At 38.1% G+C, this 15,134-nt stretch overlaps 1 protein-coding gene across 1 annotated transcript in view; it reads left to right on the top strand.

Moving 5' to 3' along the window:
* Positions 1-1,676: 1,676 nt before the first annotated feature.
* otog (otogelin) overlaps positions 1,677-15,134 on the top strand; it is a 77,798-nt gene continuing 64,340 nt past the window's right edge. Inside the window, exons 1-12 of the mRNA XM_025008189.2 lie at positions 1,677-1,805; positions 2,111-2,168; positions 2,714-2,768; positions 4,957-7,543; positions 8,633-8,734; positions 8,841-8,998; positions 10,172-10,293; positions 10,383-10,591; positions 12,341-12,471; positions 13,331-13,437; positions 14,167-14,276; positions 14,502-14,627. Of these exons, the coding sequence (XP_024863957.1) occupies positions 1,730-1,805; positions 2,111-2,168; positions 2,714-2,768; positions 4,957-7,543; positions 8,633-8,734; positions 8,841-8,998; positions 10,172-10,293; positions 10,383-10,591; positions 12,341-12,471; positions 13,331-13,437; positions 14,167-14,276; positions 14,502-14,627 (3,841 nt within the window). The 5' untranslated portion in view covers positions 1,677-1,729. The remainder of the gene's footprint in view (positions 1,806-2,110; positions 2,169-2,713; positions 2,769-4,956; positions 7,544-8,632; positions 8,735-8,840; positions 8,999-10,171; positions 10,294-10,382; positions 10,592-12,340; positions 12,472-13,330; positions 13,438-14,166; positions 14,277-14,501; positions 14,628-15,134) is intronic.

Here is a 15,134-nt window from a genome sequence, read left to right on the forward strand (position 1 = left end):
TTGTTGTTGAACAGGTTAAAATCACTGAAATCACAATTTGTTCTCTTTGTGTTTTAAATAGCAGCTGTGGACACGTTTTTTTTTGTAATTGAAAAAAAAAAAAAAAAAAGGGGGGGGGGGTCGATTAATTTAAGATCTTGAATTTCTTTAAGATCTAAATTTTTACTCAAGTAACTTTATTTGTACTTGAGTAAAATTTCAGCAAAGTAACTGTGCTTTTACTTGAGGAGATATCTGGATGCAGTTACAGCGGACATGGAGGACAGAGGACAGAGGACAGAGTTAGATGGAGGAGGATGGCACTCGCTGTGGTGACCCCTGAAAAGGGAACAGGTGAAAGAAAAAGAAGAAGTTATATTCGTACTCTTTCCTCCTCTGGTGGGTTTAATGAAAGTAGGAGACGACAGTTAAAACTCACTAAAACTTTATTGCAGTAACCGTTAAAATGCCACTGCAGAATATAATGTTGTGGTGTATCTTCTGTACCTTACTCTGTTATTTTCTTTAACCCAGCCTCTTCTGCCCTACGCTGTCACAGTAACACCCTCTAGTGACAAGAATAATAACAACAACAAAACAGAACATAAATTAATTAATTGTGTCAACCTAAGAACACAACAAAGCCTAAAATTCAACCCTATAGGGTACATAAGGTGCCTATAAAAAGTATTCATAAATGGATGTTTTATGCTTTTATTGTTATAAATCAATCATGGTCAATAAAAACTGGGATTCTTTACAAAAAAGAAAAACTCATCAAAAGACCCTCTTTATTATCAAAGTGAAATCAAACTTCTACAGAGTAATACCAATTAAAAAATAAATAATGTAAGTGACTGCAAAAATATTCACCCTTTTAAAATGACTACTTTTATACAAAAAAAACAACAACTTTTCTTTATGCAGTGAATACTTTTTAAAAGCACTAAGTCCAAATTGGAAAACATAAATATACTCTTTCCATACACTTGTTTGCAAATGATGCAGATTTATATCATTTATGAAGATTTTAGTAGAAAGATTTCAAGATAAAGTCATTCCTAGCTGTCAATATAATACTTATTTTGACTCTGCTAATGTATGAATTGTATGTCAAAATTATAACTTCCTGTCTAAAATTGAGCAGTTCATGAAGTTATACTTAAACCGCTAATAGACATCTCAACTTTTGACTTAAAATAGTAGTGAATAAAGTACAGTTACCGTAACCACACTCAAAAACAAGTTTAGATCAGTTTTCATGCCATGTCATTGTTTTATTTAGAACAAAAACAAGCAGAATACTATCAAAATCACTCAGCTGTCAGTTTTCGTCAAGTTGTATTTTATTGTGATATCATTTACCTGATCACAAGGAGGCGCTGTGGCTCCTTTCAGTGTACCTACAAATTGAGAACTCTTTTAAATCTAAAGTTTCTGAATAAAACTACGCAGAAGAAAATTATAGGATGATATGTATGAAATTTCATCCCCTAAATCCTCCCATAGTGAGCCCCCCCTTCAGACAGCAGCTCTCTGTCTTCTGATGATGATACAGGTCAGATACAGTCTCTACCTCTCCATCAGCCCCCCTCCACCCCCACCTTGGCCCCTTCCCACCCGCGCATATTTTATGCTAATGAGCAGGTGCAGCGGTTCTTGCCGCTCGCGGATGAGCCGGATGGAGCAGCGCGTGGAGCAGCGGGAGTCCAGGTGATGCTGTCCGAACCGGACTGACTGCGGATCACGGATGGATCCCGACTTAAGACGGAGTTGGAAAAGGCCGCTTCACTTCCTAACTTTGTATTTTATCTTAATTTATCAAGGTGAGTCACCTGCAGCTGCAGGGCACGTGCGCGCGGCTCTCTGATCCCACCGTTAATGCAGCTGGAGGAAGATGGGGGAGGATGTGATTTCTAAAAGTAGGAAATAATGAAGCAAAGACTGATGAAAACTTCTTTACATTTTCTTAAATCTCACCCAGACCTCTGTCATGCGTTGTCAAGACATCTCAGTCTTTTTTCCCTTGCCATTTAAATGACTTAAATATCCTTCTTTCTTTCCTTCATTATATTTTTACTTTTGTTTCTATCTGTTCATCACAGATGGGTTTTTATTTTATTTATTTCAGCACATCTTTCCTGGGGTGTGACAAGAGGGAACATTTCAAACTGGAATGAGTTTAATAAGTGAGTTATGGTTCCATATTTAAACATTTATTGCAATGTTTTTTTAACGTAATTTAACCTATATAAATATGCTTTTAATTAAATAAGGCAAATATTTTATATTTGTTTTTCACATTTAATTTGTTCCCCATAGTCCCACAAATATTCAGTCTAACATCCTGAATAATTTTAAAAGCGATGGCTGAAATTGTGAGTTTAAAACCCTTTTTTAAAATTCTGAAATGCAATGTTGTTTTTTAAAAATATTTTTATATCACATAAAAACATGAACCTAGAAACTAAGTAATTTGGAGCTGAGATACAGTATGTCAAATGACTTTTTCACTATTTTATGATCCCCTAATTTATTAATTTCTTTGACAAAACAAGCACATTTATAAACCTTATGATCACACATAACCACTGCAGTTTGTTTGTTTCTTGTTTATTTGATGGACCGGGCGGCCTCTGGTTTGGTGGTGGGTTTGTGGTGTCGGGGCCGGTGGGGGCAGAATAAAAAAGCAGCAGCAGGAACAAACATCTCCTTGTTCTCTCTGTCCCAGCAGCGGGAGCAGCAGGATAAAGCAGCAGAAATGGGACACCGCTTCCCAGGGAGGGCAGGTAGGCAGCTGCATTGATCATTGATGCTGATGGAGCTGCTTGAAGCGGCAAACAGATCACCAAGAAATCATAAACACTCACATCCACAGGACATGAAAAATAAAAGCTAATGCTCAGGGATGCTGTAGAAATGTATTAAAATATGTATTGCACCCAAAGAAGCTAGTAGAGGCCAAGTAAAATTCTAACACACATATTGTTCAAGATGATTTGAAGATTTTTAAAACAGATTTTAAATGTTGAAAGGTGTTTTTACTGTAAATATTCAAAATAGTTTAGTCTAAGTAGCCTTTTTAGTTAAACCAAATACATGTAAAATATCACATGATGTTATGCTAAGTATGTAGATGACCTGTAAGAATATTTAAATTGAAAGTGTTAATTGTTACATGGTGTTGTCAAAGCTATTCCACAGTGACATTTGTTCATGGGCAGCAGACATGTGAGGGGAGTCCCAGCAGGAATATTCAGTAGCTGCTCTTTTTTCTCGCTCTTCCTCCGGCCAAGCCGCTATCTGCCTGAATACGGTCACCCTTTTGTCTGGCTTCCCTTTGGTGGAAAGAAGCCTGAGAATTCGCTCCAAACTATGGGAGCTCATAAACGAACAAAGCAATTAGTTGCAACAGGTCATAGGTCAAAAGGACGCAAAGCTCGTTTACCTGATGTGAGATCTCTGAGCACACAGTGGCTTTATAACGGTACTCATATCATGTGTTTGACCTGCTCTTTTTACACACCTCGGCTACTGATCAGTGATTAATAATTCGTGGTCACGCTTTCCTTGTTTCCCCTCTGCACTTACCCTTTGCCATCTGCTTTGTTCATGCTCTTTGAGATGAAAGCCTTTTTTTTCCAGAGCTCGGATATCCAGGGAGGCTCAAAGTGCTGGAACAAGGTGGTCTGACATATTATGAATGCCAGTTAAAAAGGAATATTTTCCAATCAAATTTACTGCATTATTGCTCAATACTTGAACGCTGTACTTTGATCATTTTAATGCCAAAACATTCCACTTCGTCTGTATTTTAGAAGTTAATTTTTACGACAGCATTTTAAAATCAAATCCTCCCATTTGAAGTTTTGTTAACTGTCTGAATCAAAATAATTGAAAAGAATTATTCACTACTCAAAATCAACCCATGATTATGATTTTTAATCATAAGCACCCATAAGGAGAAAACACTTAATGGTCACTGCAGAGAGTGAGGTTGCTAACTGGATTGAAAATGCTGTCATATCGGATCATTAATTAAAGCAGTAGTTCAAATCTTTTGAAGTGCGGTTGTGTAAAAATGTTTTGAACAAATGATATCTTACTTGTCGTAAATAGTTTTTTGAATGACCTCAGTCTGGGAAAACAAAGTTTACTTTTGAGTGGCTCTATGAGCTAACAGGTAGTCAGAGGGGAGTAAAAACCAAAGTGAACTGCTGTCTTAAAACAATTTGGTCCATGCAAAGCTATTTTATAAAGCTTTACACTGCTATCAGTATTTTATTGCATGGGTATTTATGTGGAGTTCTATGGTTATTTGCAATCACAAATAAAGGCAGCATCTGCTAGGTGGTTTATAGAGGTTTGTAGAGCTTCTCTGAACCACTGTGAGATTTTTGAGATTGGAGTTGTTTTATGTTGGCACTATTTTGGTCCTCACTGATTACAGATCCTCACTAGCTGTTAGGTCCTCAGTATGGTTAGAATTCAAACTATTTTACTCCAAACTGAGGCTGTTCAGAAAGCCATCTAAATTATGTACGATATTAATTGATCATAACTTTTTTACAGATGCCCACTTCAAAACATCTGAACTATCCCGTTAAGACTTGTACTTCTGAGGCTTTTTTTTCTCCATGGAGTAGTTCCATACTTCCCATTCTAACTGGCAACAAGCAATTTAAATCTGGGAGCAATTTTTGCCTCAACAAAGAATTATAAAAGGTCCTACATTATAAACTAGGACTTTTATAATATAGGCAACCGTCCATCACTACAGGATCGACTTTTGATCTGTCCAGGGTGTACCTTGCCTCTTGCTTAATGACCACTGAGGATAGGCACTAGCTCTCCGTGACCTTGATTAAGATGGTTAAGAAAATGGATGTAGAAAGCTTTGAAACATTATACATCTGATTATAATTGAATGGTTACAACTATTGCATGAAATACATGATTTGATTTCTCTCCCTGAAGGACCTCCAAACCACAGCTGCTGCTTTTGAAAAAAACACTTCTGCCTCCAGTCGATCATTGGTCAGCAGGACCGTTGTGTCTAATGTGACACCCATCAAGATAGAAGAGAGGGCACAAAACTTCTCATGGACACTCAGCTTTGACAAGTCATCTGCTGTCACTGGGGAATCAAGTCAAACATCATCAAGAACAATACCTGCAAGTCAAAAAGTACTATACACATCAGCAGGCAGCACAATTCCAGCTAGTCAATCATTATCTGGGACTGCACAATCAAGCCAATCCCAAACTAACCCAGTTTTGTCCAGTCAATCACCAACACCCAGCCAAACAACCCCATCCAATCAGCTATTAACTGAGACTGCACAGTTAAACCAATCCCAAACTAGCATAGAATCAACCATTCAATCACAAACAACTGTAGCATCAACCAGCCAGTCATCAGGTATCACGAGACAAATCAGCAAATCATCAAGCATCACAACAGATACTAATATTTCACCAAGCAGTGTTGCTCTAGCAAGTCAGTCATCACCTGAAACTGCCCAATTGGACCAAGCTCCAACTAACACAGAATCATCCATCCAATCACCAAAAACTGAAGCCTCAACCCACCAATCAACAGACAGCATGAGACAAACCATTAAATTATCAAACCCCACGACAAAACCCAATATTTCTCCAAGCAATGTGTCAAGTAAATCATCAAATGAGACTGTAAACCCCAGCCAACTGGAAACCAGCCCAATGCACTCCAACCAACAGAGGGCAACCACATCATCAGTCAGCCAATCAAGGAGCACAACACAAGCAAGTCAACTAGCAACAACCACAGAATCATATGACCAAATGTCATCCACCAAAGTCATTTCCATTCAGCCAACAACTACTGTTGCAACTGCTAGCCAAACCTATGACATCACAAAAAATAACCAGCTACCACTCAGGAAAACCACAAATAGTCATACACCCAGCAACATAACGCCTTCCAGTCAATCACCAAAAAAGATAACATTATTCAGCCAACCACCAGCTACCCCAGGAACAACCGCTTCATCACTAGGCAGGACACTGCAAACCAGAACAACAGCAACTACTAAAGAACCATCTGGCCAATTGTCAACCATCCAATTGATTTCTGACCAATCAGTAACTACTGTTGCATCAGCTAGCCAACCATCTGTCATCACAAAAAGTAGCCAACTACCACACAAGAAACAAACAGGCAATCAAGCACTCAGTGACATAACACGACCAAGCCAATCTCCAAACAAGAGAACATCGTTTAGCCAACCACCAACCACCACAGGATCAACCAATCCATCACCAGGCAGAACACTGCAAACCAGCATAACAGCAACTACCACAGAATCATCTATCCAGTTGTCAACTACCCAAATGATCTCCACCCAAACATCGACAACTGTTGCATCAGCTAGCCAAAGATCTGGCATCACAGAAAGTAGCCAAGTACCATGGAGTAAAAAAGCAGCTAACCAAACACCTATCAATGTAACACCACCAAGCCAATTTCCAAACAAGAAAACAACTTTTAGCCAACCATCCATCACTACAGGATCAACCAGTCAATTACCAGGCAGAACAGTGCAACCCAGCAAATCAGCAACTACCACAGACGCATCAAGCCAATGGTCAGCTGCCATTACTTCAGCCAGCAAAGAGGTGGTCATCAAAACACAAACTACATTTAACAGCACAACACCAACAGAACAAACATCAACCACCACAACATTAACTAGCACGCCACCAGGTAAATTAATGCAAACCAGCAAATCATTTTTAATTAAAACACCATCTATCCAATCTCAAACCACCACGATGAAATACACATTTTCAAAAAGTACAACTTCATCTCAGGAAGCACCAACCAAGACAAAAGATTCTAAACAATTACACAGAAACTCAGCATCAACAACCTCAAAACCAGTCAGCCAATCCAATACAGTGGCGTCAATTCAACCTGGAAAAAAAACAAAACTCCTCAGCCAATCAAAAAAGAGTGCAGAGTCAGCCAAAAAGTCAACAGGTAGTTCCTCAACACCAAATCAAACACCTCCTACCAAAGAACCAGCCAAAAAATTAGCACCAAAAAAGGCAACAACTAGCCAATCTACCAGCAGTACAAAATCTGGACAATCACTAAGAACCACAGAAACTGTATATTCAACAGAAAGATCTTCAAATTCAAGCCAATTATCATCCAGCCAAACATCACTGAGCCAACCAACAACTGCCTCAAAACTTTCAAGCCAATCTTCACCCACAACTACATTTTCTAACCAGTCACCAGCCACATTGATAGCAGCTGATCAATCAGTGACTAACTCAGTGACCTTACACCAGATATCACACAGCTCAGCATCTAACAACCAATCCCTGCCAAAGTTGGTGACCACAGATCAGTCACTGAACAGCTCATTATCATCGGAGCAATCAACATCTGGTTCAACAACATTGGGAAACTCAGTCAGTGGAGCCTTTTCACGAGAGGAGCATCCAGTTAATGTTTCACTGCTGACCAGGCAGGCGAAGGAAGCCCTGAAGTCACTGAGAAGTCGAATTCCAGGTGAGTTTACCAAGGTTCATAAAAGCTAAATGAAAGATGAAAAGATGCCCCCCTACCGCCCACTTTTTAAATTGTTTTTTGCCCAGAATAGCCCAGTATAGTATTTTAGCTCCATTTCAAATGGGCATAATTGCTATCACATTAAACCTTTGACAAAAATTGTTAAAGAAGCATCAAGGCAGTTTTAGAAAAAATACCAGAAAGGCATGCCAGCATACAAATTTAACACAGATTAGTTGTACAAAGTACACTAAAAATAGCCATGTAAAATCTATTACTTTTGCGCAACGTAATTACATTGAGTTTAGTTTTATCTAATGAGCTCAGCTTAACAAACCTAAACTCTACACATTTGTGTTGAGAAAACTGAAATGGGTAAATAAGTTTTTAATCCAATATTTAACATTTATTTTTTGGAGCATAAAAGTTTACCCATGCCTTGCAACTAACATCTTAGACATAGTGAAATACCCTTCAAACTGTGAAGCTCTTTTGATAACTAAAATAAAATTTAGTGTTTCTCCTTTAAAGATGTCTTTTTATGGAATCATCCACAAATTATTTTCTAGAAACTGTCAAATATCATCCTAAAACATCTCTTTTTGTGAAAGCTTTTCATTGTACAAATGCAGTATTAGATTTCAATGAAGAGAAGGAAAATAGCTTTTGTCTGGTTTATCAGTCCAGACTGCTCTCGACTGTCTTTTTTTTTTTTACCATACCTCTACTTGTTTGCAACATGACTAACTGGCAAAAAGCCTGCTGAGCAGATGGTGTTAACTCAACCTGAGGGGCCATCATTGGGTGGCTGTGGTGCGTTCAGTGACCAGATCATATATTTATGCTTCTGAGGCCCACTTGGGTTCTTTTTGATGAGGGAGGAGCTGACAGGCGACAGCTTTTCCTTAATGTTTTAACCTGCAGACACTTAAATGAATTTGCTACAGTAAAAGTGCACATATTGAACTCTTTTTGTTTTAACCTATTATACTATTTGCAGGTCTAAATGATTGTAACAGGTTAAATACACTCTTTTAATGGTTTCCAGTTTTATTATCAGCTCTGTAATTATTTTAACTTTTCTCTCAGGGGAGACATGCGAGTATCCCTGTCTGAATGGTGGACAGTGCATTCGATCGGGGTCATGTGACTGTAGCCTGTTTCAGGCCACTGGACACAGATGTCAGACAGGTGAATCCTGAATACACAACTGATAGGTATTGTAAGCAATGTAAATGACCCCCTTATGGATGTAAAGTCCCTTTATTGTCATGTTTGGTTCTATTTTCATGCAAAGTTCCAAATACTGGTTTTGAGCGGGAGATGACCTGCAGGACTTGGGGTCAGTACAACTTTGAGACATTTGATGGCCTCTACTTCTACTTCCCTGGTCGATGCACGTACACTTTACTGAGGGACTGTGAGGAAACAACCCAGGCCAGCATCGTAGTCCAGGTCAGTTCAGACAAAGTAAATCCTGCTGACTCTGATCCGCCATGGAGGTTTTGGTTTGACGCCTGCTTTCAGTTGGGGAAAGTTTGGACCCAGCTTGGTTGGAATTCAGGTTCAGTCTCAGCCTGAGGAAAAGATTTGCTCTTAAGATGAGTGAAAATGTTATTAGAGTCAATTACCTTTAAATACTTAAATTGCTTACTTTCCCTGGAACTTTCAGCAGGCCAGGATGTTGTTCCCACGAGAAGACAGGAGATCCTGTATCATTTTAGAAAAAACAAACACACTGTCTCTTTAATTGTAACTTAACGGCTTTACAGTAAGTATTACTTATTAAATTAAAGGCCTAGCTTTCTTTAAAGGAATCCATATTGCCCAACCTCTTTCATGCCAGAAATTTAGACTAGGATTATTTAATGAAGATAAATGATGCCAACTGCATATTGATACTGTATATGCAGTCTCATATGATATTGTGAGATGTCACACTCAGAGTATGTGTTGTGAAAAACTCACACCCAAAACCCACACCAAAGTTTAGCACAATATCTCTAAAAATTGACTGATTTATTGTCATTTTTGTATTTTCTCAGTCAGTTGACTGTGGTGGCCATCTTTAATTGGGTTGGCTCCAAGATTATTCAGTAGTAGGTGTAGTTGGTGTGTACATACCATGATTATTTCCTGAGACTTTCATAAAAATTTGCCCAGTGGTTTACAAGATAGTTAGCTAACAGACAGATTTAACTACAAGTAAGGATTAACATAGTTTTAAACAAAGAACTTGCAAATGAGCAGCTACTACCACACCAAATTTAAGATCATTATCTGGAAAATTGATAGAGTTAAGATCCTTTTTTTTTGTCAGTTGGATGTGGCAGCCATCATGAATCAGTTTAAATCAAAAAGTTAATCCGTTGCAGATGTACTTTCAGTGATTACTTTATGCAAGTTTCATTCAAATCTATTCAATGTTTTTTATGAAATATTTTGCTAACATTCAGACAAATGCGCACACACACACACATACACACACAGACAAAATCACAACTTCGACAGTGGGTGATAATTATAATCCTGTCATTACTGCAGCCGTTTTTATAACCTTCATGGGGTTATTCACGTTGCTTATTTGATAACTGGAATGTTTTTTTTTCTGATTCTTAATGTTTCCAGGTCCACAATGACCCAAGCTGCAGCTCTGCTCCCTACACCTGTCGACGATCAGTCAGTCTCTTTTTGCCATGGGAGGGCGAGATACAACTGCACACCACCAATGTTACCTTCAAAGGGCAAAGGTCAGCAGTTTAACAATGTTTTATTTTAAATATTTACAGATGAATACATGGATTCCATATCATGTGGACTTAGCGGTCTCTACATTTAGTTTGCAGCTGCCTCACCACATTCATGACCTGCAGCTGGATCAGATCTCACAGTACGTTGTGGTGACGCAGCAGCAGGGCTTCACGCTGGCCTGGGAGGGACGCAGCGGCTCCATCTACATCAAACTCAGCCCAGAGTTTGTGGGCAGAACCTGTGGCCTGTGTGGCAATTTCAATGCTGACGTTCAGGATGACCTAAAGACAAGCTACGGTGAGATCTATTTTTCTGTTATGTAACAAGAAACCAGTGATCAGAACTGGGCTGAACTGGATCTGGTTACTCATGTACTCAATCTGCAACCTTTATGACAACCACAGAAAGTGCATTTTCTAAAAAAGAGGCAATATGAGTGCTGAATGAGCTTTGTGAACGTTGCTGAAGAAACTGAAACTGAGTTTTAAAGCCAAAAGCTGCAAAACACTAGCTAAAAGCTTAAAATAGCAAAACAATAACTATAAACTAAACATTGGAAAAAACTATCTAAAAGTAAAAAATAGTAAAACAATAGCTTAAAGCAGCAAAAGTTTAGCTGAAAACTAAAGGTATCAGAAGACCAGCTAAAAAGCCAAAACATAGCAAATGGGCTTGCTAAAAGCCAAATGTGGAAAAACACTAGCTAGAAACAAAATTTCCAAATGGCTGGCTAAAAGCTAAAAGCAGCAAAGCTATAAATAGGAGAACAGTAGCTTAAAACTCAAAGTATTATAAGAAGACAAAAATGCTTGCTGAAGCAGATTTAAAAAAGAACAACGTTGGTGAAGGAGTTGAACTGATATTAATGTATTTACATGGGGAAAAGTATAAAAGTTACAAAACCAAAGTCATAGCACTTATTTCCTGAATGAGCTGAACATCTTGATGCTGTATAACAGTGGTGTCCAATCCTGGTCCTTAAGGGCCACGAGATCCTGCATGTTTTCCTTTTTTTTTTTTTTTTCCTTGCTCCAACACATCTGATTTGAATCAATGGGTAATTAACAGGCTTCTAATGGTTGACTTACCCCTTCAGCAGGTCTTCAAGTTCTGCAGAAACCTGTTAATCACCCACTCATTCATATCAGGTGTGTTGAAGCAGACAAACTAAAATGTGCAGGATAGTGGCCCTCCAGGATTAGGATTGGACATGACTGCTGTATAAGAATGGCTAAAATAGCACAAAGTATGCAGAAGCACGTAGACTGCAGAAAATACACTGAAAAATAAAAAAACCCCAGGAAAACTGTTGTGTAAATGCTGAGTGAGATATGACTGTGTGCAATTTGAACATAAAAAAGATAGTACAAACAGAATTAAGTACTTACCAAAGTATTAGGTTTACTCTTCCTCTATGTTTAAGTTTCTCTTTTGTTGCAGTCAAATAGTACAACAATAAACAAAAATTCATACACCTGCAGCCTTTTTAAGAACTCTGTTATTAAGATGAATTTAGGATTATACTGAATGCCATATTTAATTGCATAAATGTATGTTTGCACTTCAATCATTCTCATAGTGAAATAACATTAAAATAAAATTAAAATTACCTAAAATCTCAGTGATGAGCCCTGATTGAGTGAGAAAACAGAAACAAGTTTAAACCCTAATTAATTTAGTTTTTCTATAAACTGCAAATGTAATCAAATTCTGATCAATATGCAAAAAAGGTTTTTCATTTGACTATGACTACATTTCAAAAAGAGTTTACCCCAGATGTCTTTTCAGTTGAGGTTCTTTGGCATCTACATGTATATGAACTCAACACTTCATTTTATTTTTTTTTTAAACATAAAAACATAGATGTCTCTAACACTTTACTGTATTAGATTATTCTTCAGCTGCATGAAAGATGGGAAAAAACCAAAATGTAGGCAAACAGGATAACTCATAAACAGTCTATCCAGATGTTAAGAACATACAAATTCAGATTTTTTATTTATTTATTTATTTTTTTGCAGACTGACCATTATTTGTGTCTCTCAGGTGTGCTGACTCGTGACATAGAAATGTTTGGAAACAGCTGGATGGAGGCAGAGCCCCACCAGGGCAGATGTCCCACGGTGCCCTCTGGTTTCTCTTCACCTTGTGCTCATGTTGATGCTCACGTCCTCCTGGTGAGAACAAAACGGCAACAGCAAAACATGGACCTAAACTGAAGCAAAATAAAAGGCCTAGCAATCCTAGAAGGAATTCATATTGCCTCCTGTCTTTCACACCAGAGTTTTAAATTAAGACCATCTTATGTTGAGAAATGACAGCTTTAAAGCCGTTTTCGTCAAACCTTGTAAATATTGTTACGTGTGACATTGTGAGATGTCATATGATGTGTTAGCTGTCAGAGTGTGCTGTGAGTCTGAGCTGCTACCAAATCAAATTTTAGCCCGATGTCTGTTTAACTGACTGATTTATAGCTATTTTAATATTTAGTAAGGTTGATTAGCTATGGCAGCCATCTTGAATTGGGTTGACTCAAAAAGTTAATCAGTTATACTTTCTTCAAGTTACATTAACAGCTATTCAGTGGTTCTTAGGATATTTTGTTAACAGACAGACAGGATTGACTCCAGCAGTTAATGACTAACTTTTAAGCAAAGAAGTTGCACAATGCGTAGCACTCAGAGTTTGTGTTGGGAATTATTTTCAGCTACTAACACACCAAACTTTAGTGGAATATCAGTCCCACTATTTGAAGTATAGCCAATTTTGTGTTTAATAAGTTCAGTTAACTGTGGTAGCCATCTTGAATTGGGTTGGCTTAAAAGTTATTAATTTGTAGATGAACATTCAATGATTACTTAGTGAAAGTTTTATTATTATCCATCCTAGATAGTGCTAAAAAACAGCGCTGACTCCAATTGTTAACTGCAATGTTGTCTGTGTTATAGTCATTGTTGTGTTTGCTAAGGTTGATTAGCCTTTTGGCACCGTGTGATAATGAAATTACAGGTTTTCTTTACTGTTTTATGGCTGCAGGAAGTGGAAGAGGTGTGTGCGATGCTGCTCGACCCACCTTTTCAGAGCTGCCATGACTTTGTGAGTCCGTTGTCCTTCATGGCCAGCTGCTCCAACGACCTCTGCAGGTAAGAACATCTTATTAAGATCTAATTTCATCTTGTCCTCACAGAAGGCCAGGGCGTCTACGAAATAACAGGGTAAGAAAAACATAAAAGCATTGAACCATCTCTCTACCCTGATGCAACACTTAATAATAGTCAGGCTACTTTTTATTTTCTGCTCATTTATTGTATTTATATTGTTGTGAAATGAGCTACTTTTATAATAGCTTACAGTTTTATTGCCTTTATAGAATCTGATTTGGCTCAGCAGTGGTTTCCATTCAATTTACATTGAATGCTGATTTTACATTATCATTTTTATATTTATGGAGGTTCTTTTTTTAAAATAAATTATATCCATTAACAGTTAATGACATACTGCACAAGTTGTTTCGAAATATTAAACCCAAGTGGTATAGTTATACCCACTTATGTGTTTACAGCCTTTACTTTTTTGAAATTCAGATTTTGACTGTGAAAATTTATTTTCAAGTCTAAAATAATCCCAAATAAGGATCCTGATTGTTGCAGCTACAAACACAAGCTTTTTATATCTTCCAAAGCAATTGAATAAGCCACTGTGCAGCAAACATTTTCCAGCTAAAGCCTTTGATTCACAGCCATGCTGGCTTGGTGGGGTGTTATTTTCTGTGAGCTACGCAGTCTGATCAGTCCAGTGAACCAGGTTGTGTAACCACACCTCTTCTGGCTCCGTTCGACAACTCCTTTTTCTGTCTCTTCACTCTGCTGAAGGTCGGGTCCCAGCGGCGATATGGTATGCCAGGTGTTCAGCGAGTATGCGCGAGCATGCGCCCATGCCGACCACCCCCTGCACAACTGGAGGGGGCACATTCCTCAGTGTGGTACGCACTTTCAAGGGTTTTAAACTGCATGGCACCAAGTACTTCTATCAGTCAATGATTACTGCAACATAAAATACAAGAAAGCACTTCATTTATTGTATATAAAATTGTTTCAGACTTAACAGCCTAAACCTCTAAAGCTGCCTTTTTTGTCATCTAGATGTTGAGGTCCTGACATCAGTCTTTTCAGTCAGAGTTGAAAGTTGTTTTACTTTTTGTGACCAGTGAAGCAGTGTCCTCTGGGGCTGCAGTACAGAGAATGCATCAGCTGCTGCCCAGAATCCTGCAACCTGGAGCGAACGTGCATCGACAGCAAGCTGGCCTGCCTGGATGGATGCTACTGTCCTGATGGTGAGTTCCTACTCCATCACCCATTTCCTATAAACAATCAGTATGCTTTTGAATAAACTTTTGTTTGGTCTTTTACTTTAAATCGAACTGCCTGTTATCATCACTGCAAAGCTTATTGGAAACAAAATATGACAGATCTTCATCTTTTGCTAATTACTCAGAGTAGTTAGTAGGATGTTTTAAAAGTCTGTTTTACACATATGGAGCTAAACCTTGGTGTTGTAGTAGCTGAGAGTCATCCCCAACACATACTGTACTCAGAGTGCTAACATCTCACTCAAGATCTTTGCTTCAGTCCTTGGTGTACAATGATGCAGGTGATATGCATTCCATCATTTTCTTTTTGTTTTTGCTGCACCCACTGTCTTGACAGAAGTTTCTTATTCAGAAAAGAATAATGCAAACTAGATTTAAAAGGAAATACAATTATTATGTGTAACATTTATTGTATTTTATAGTTAAGCTAAGGGTTGATATAACTTGATTCACATCTTACAAAGCATTAAG

Source organism: Kryptolebias marmoratus, linkage group LG15 (genome assembly GCF_001649575.2).
Source record: "Kryptolebias marmoratus isolate JLee-2015 linkage group LG15, ASM164957v2, whole genome shotgun sequence".
Lineage (NCBI taxonomy): Eukaryota > Metazoa > Chordata > Actinopteri > Cyprinodontiformes > Rivulidae > Kryptolebias > Kryptolebias marmoratus.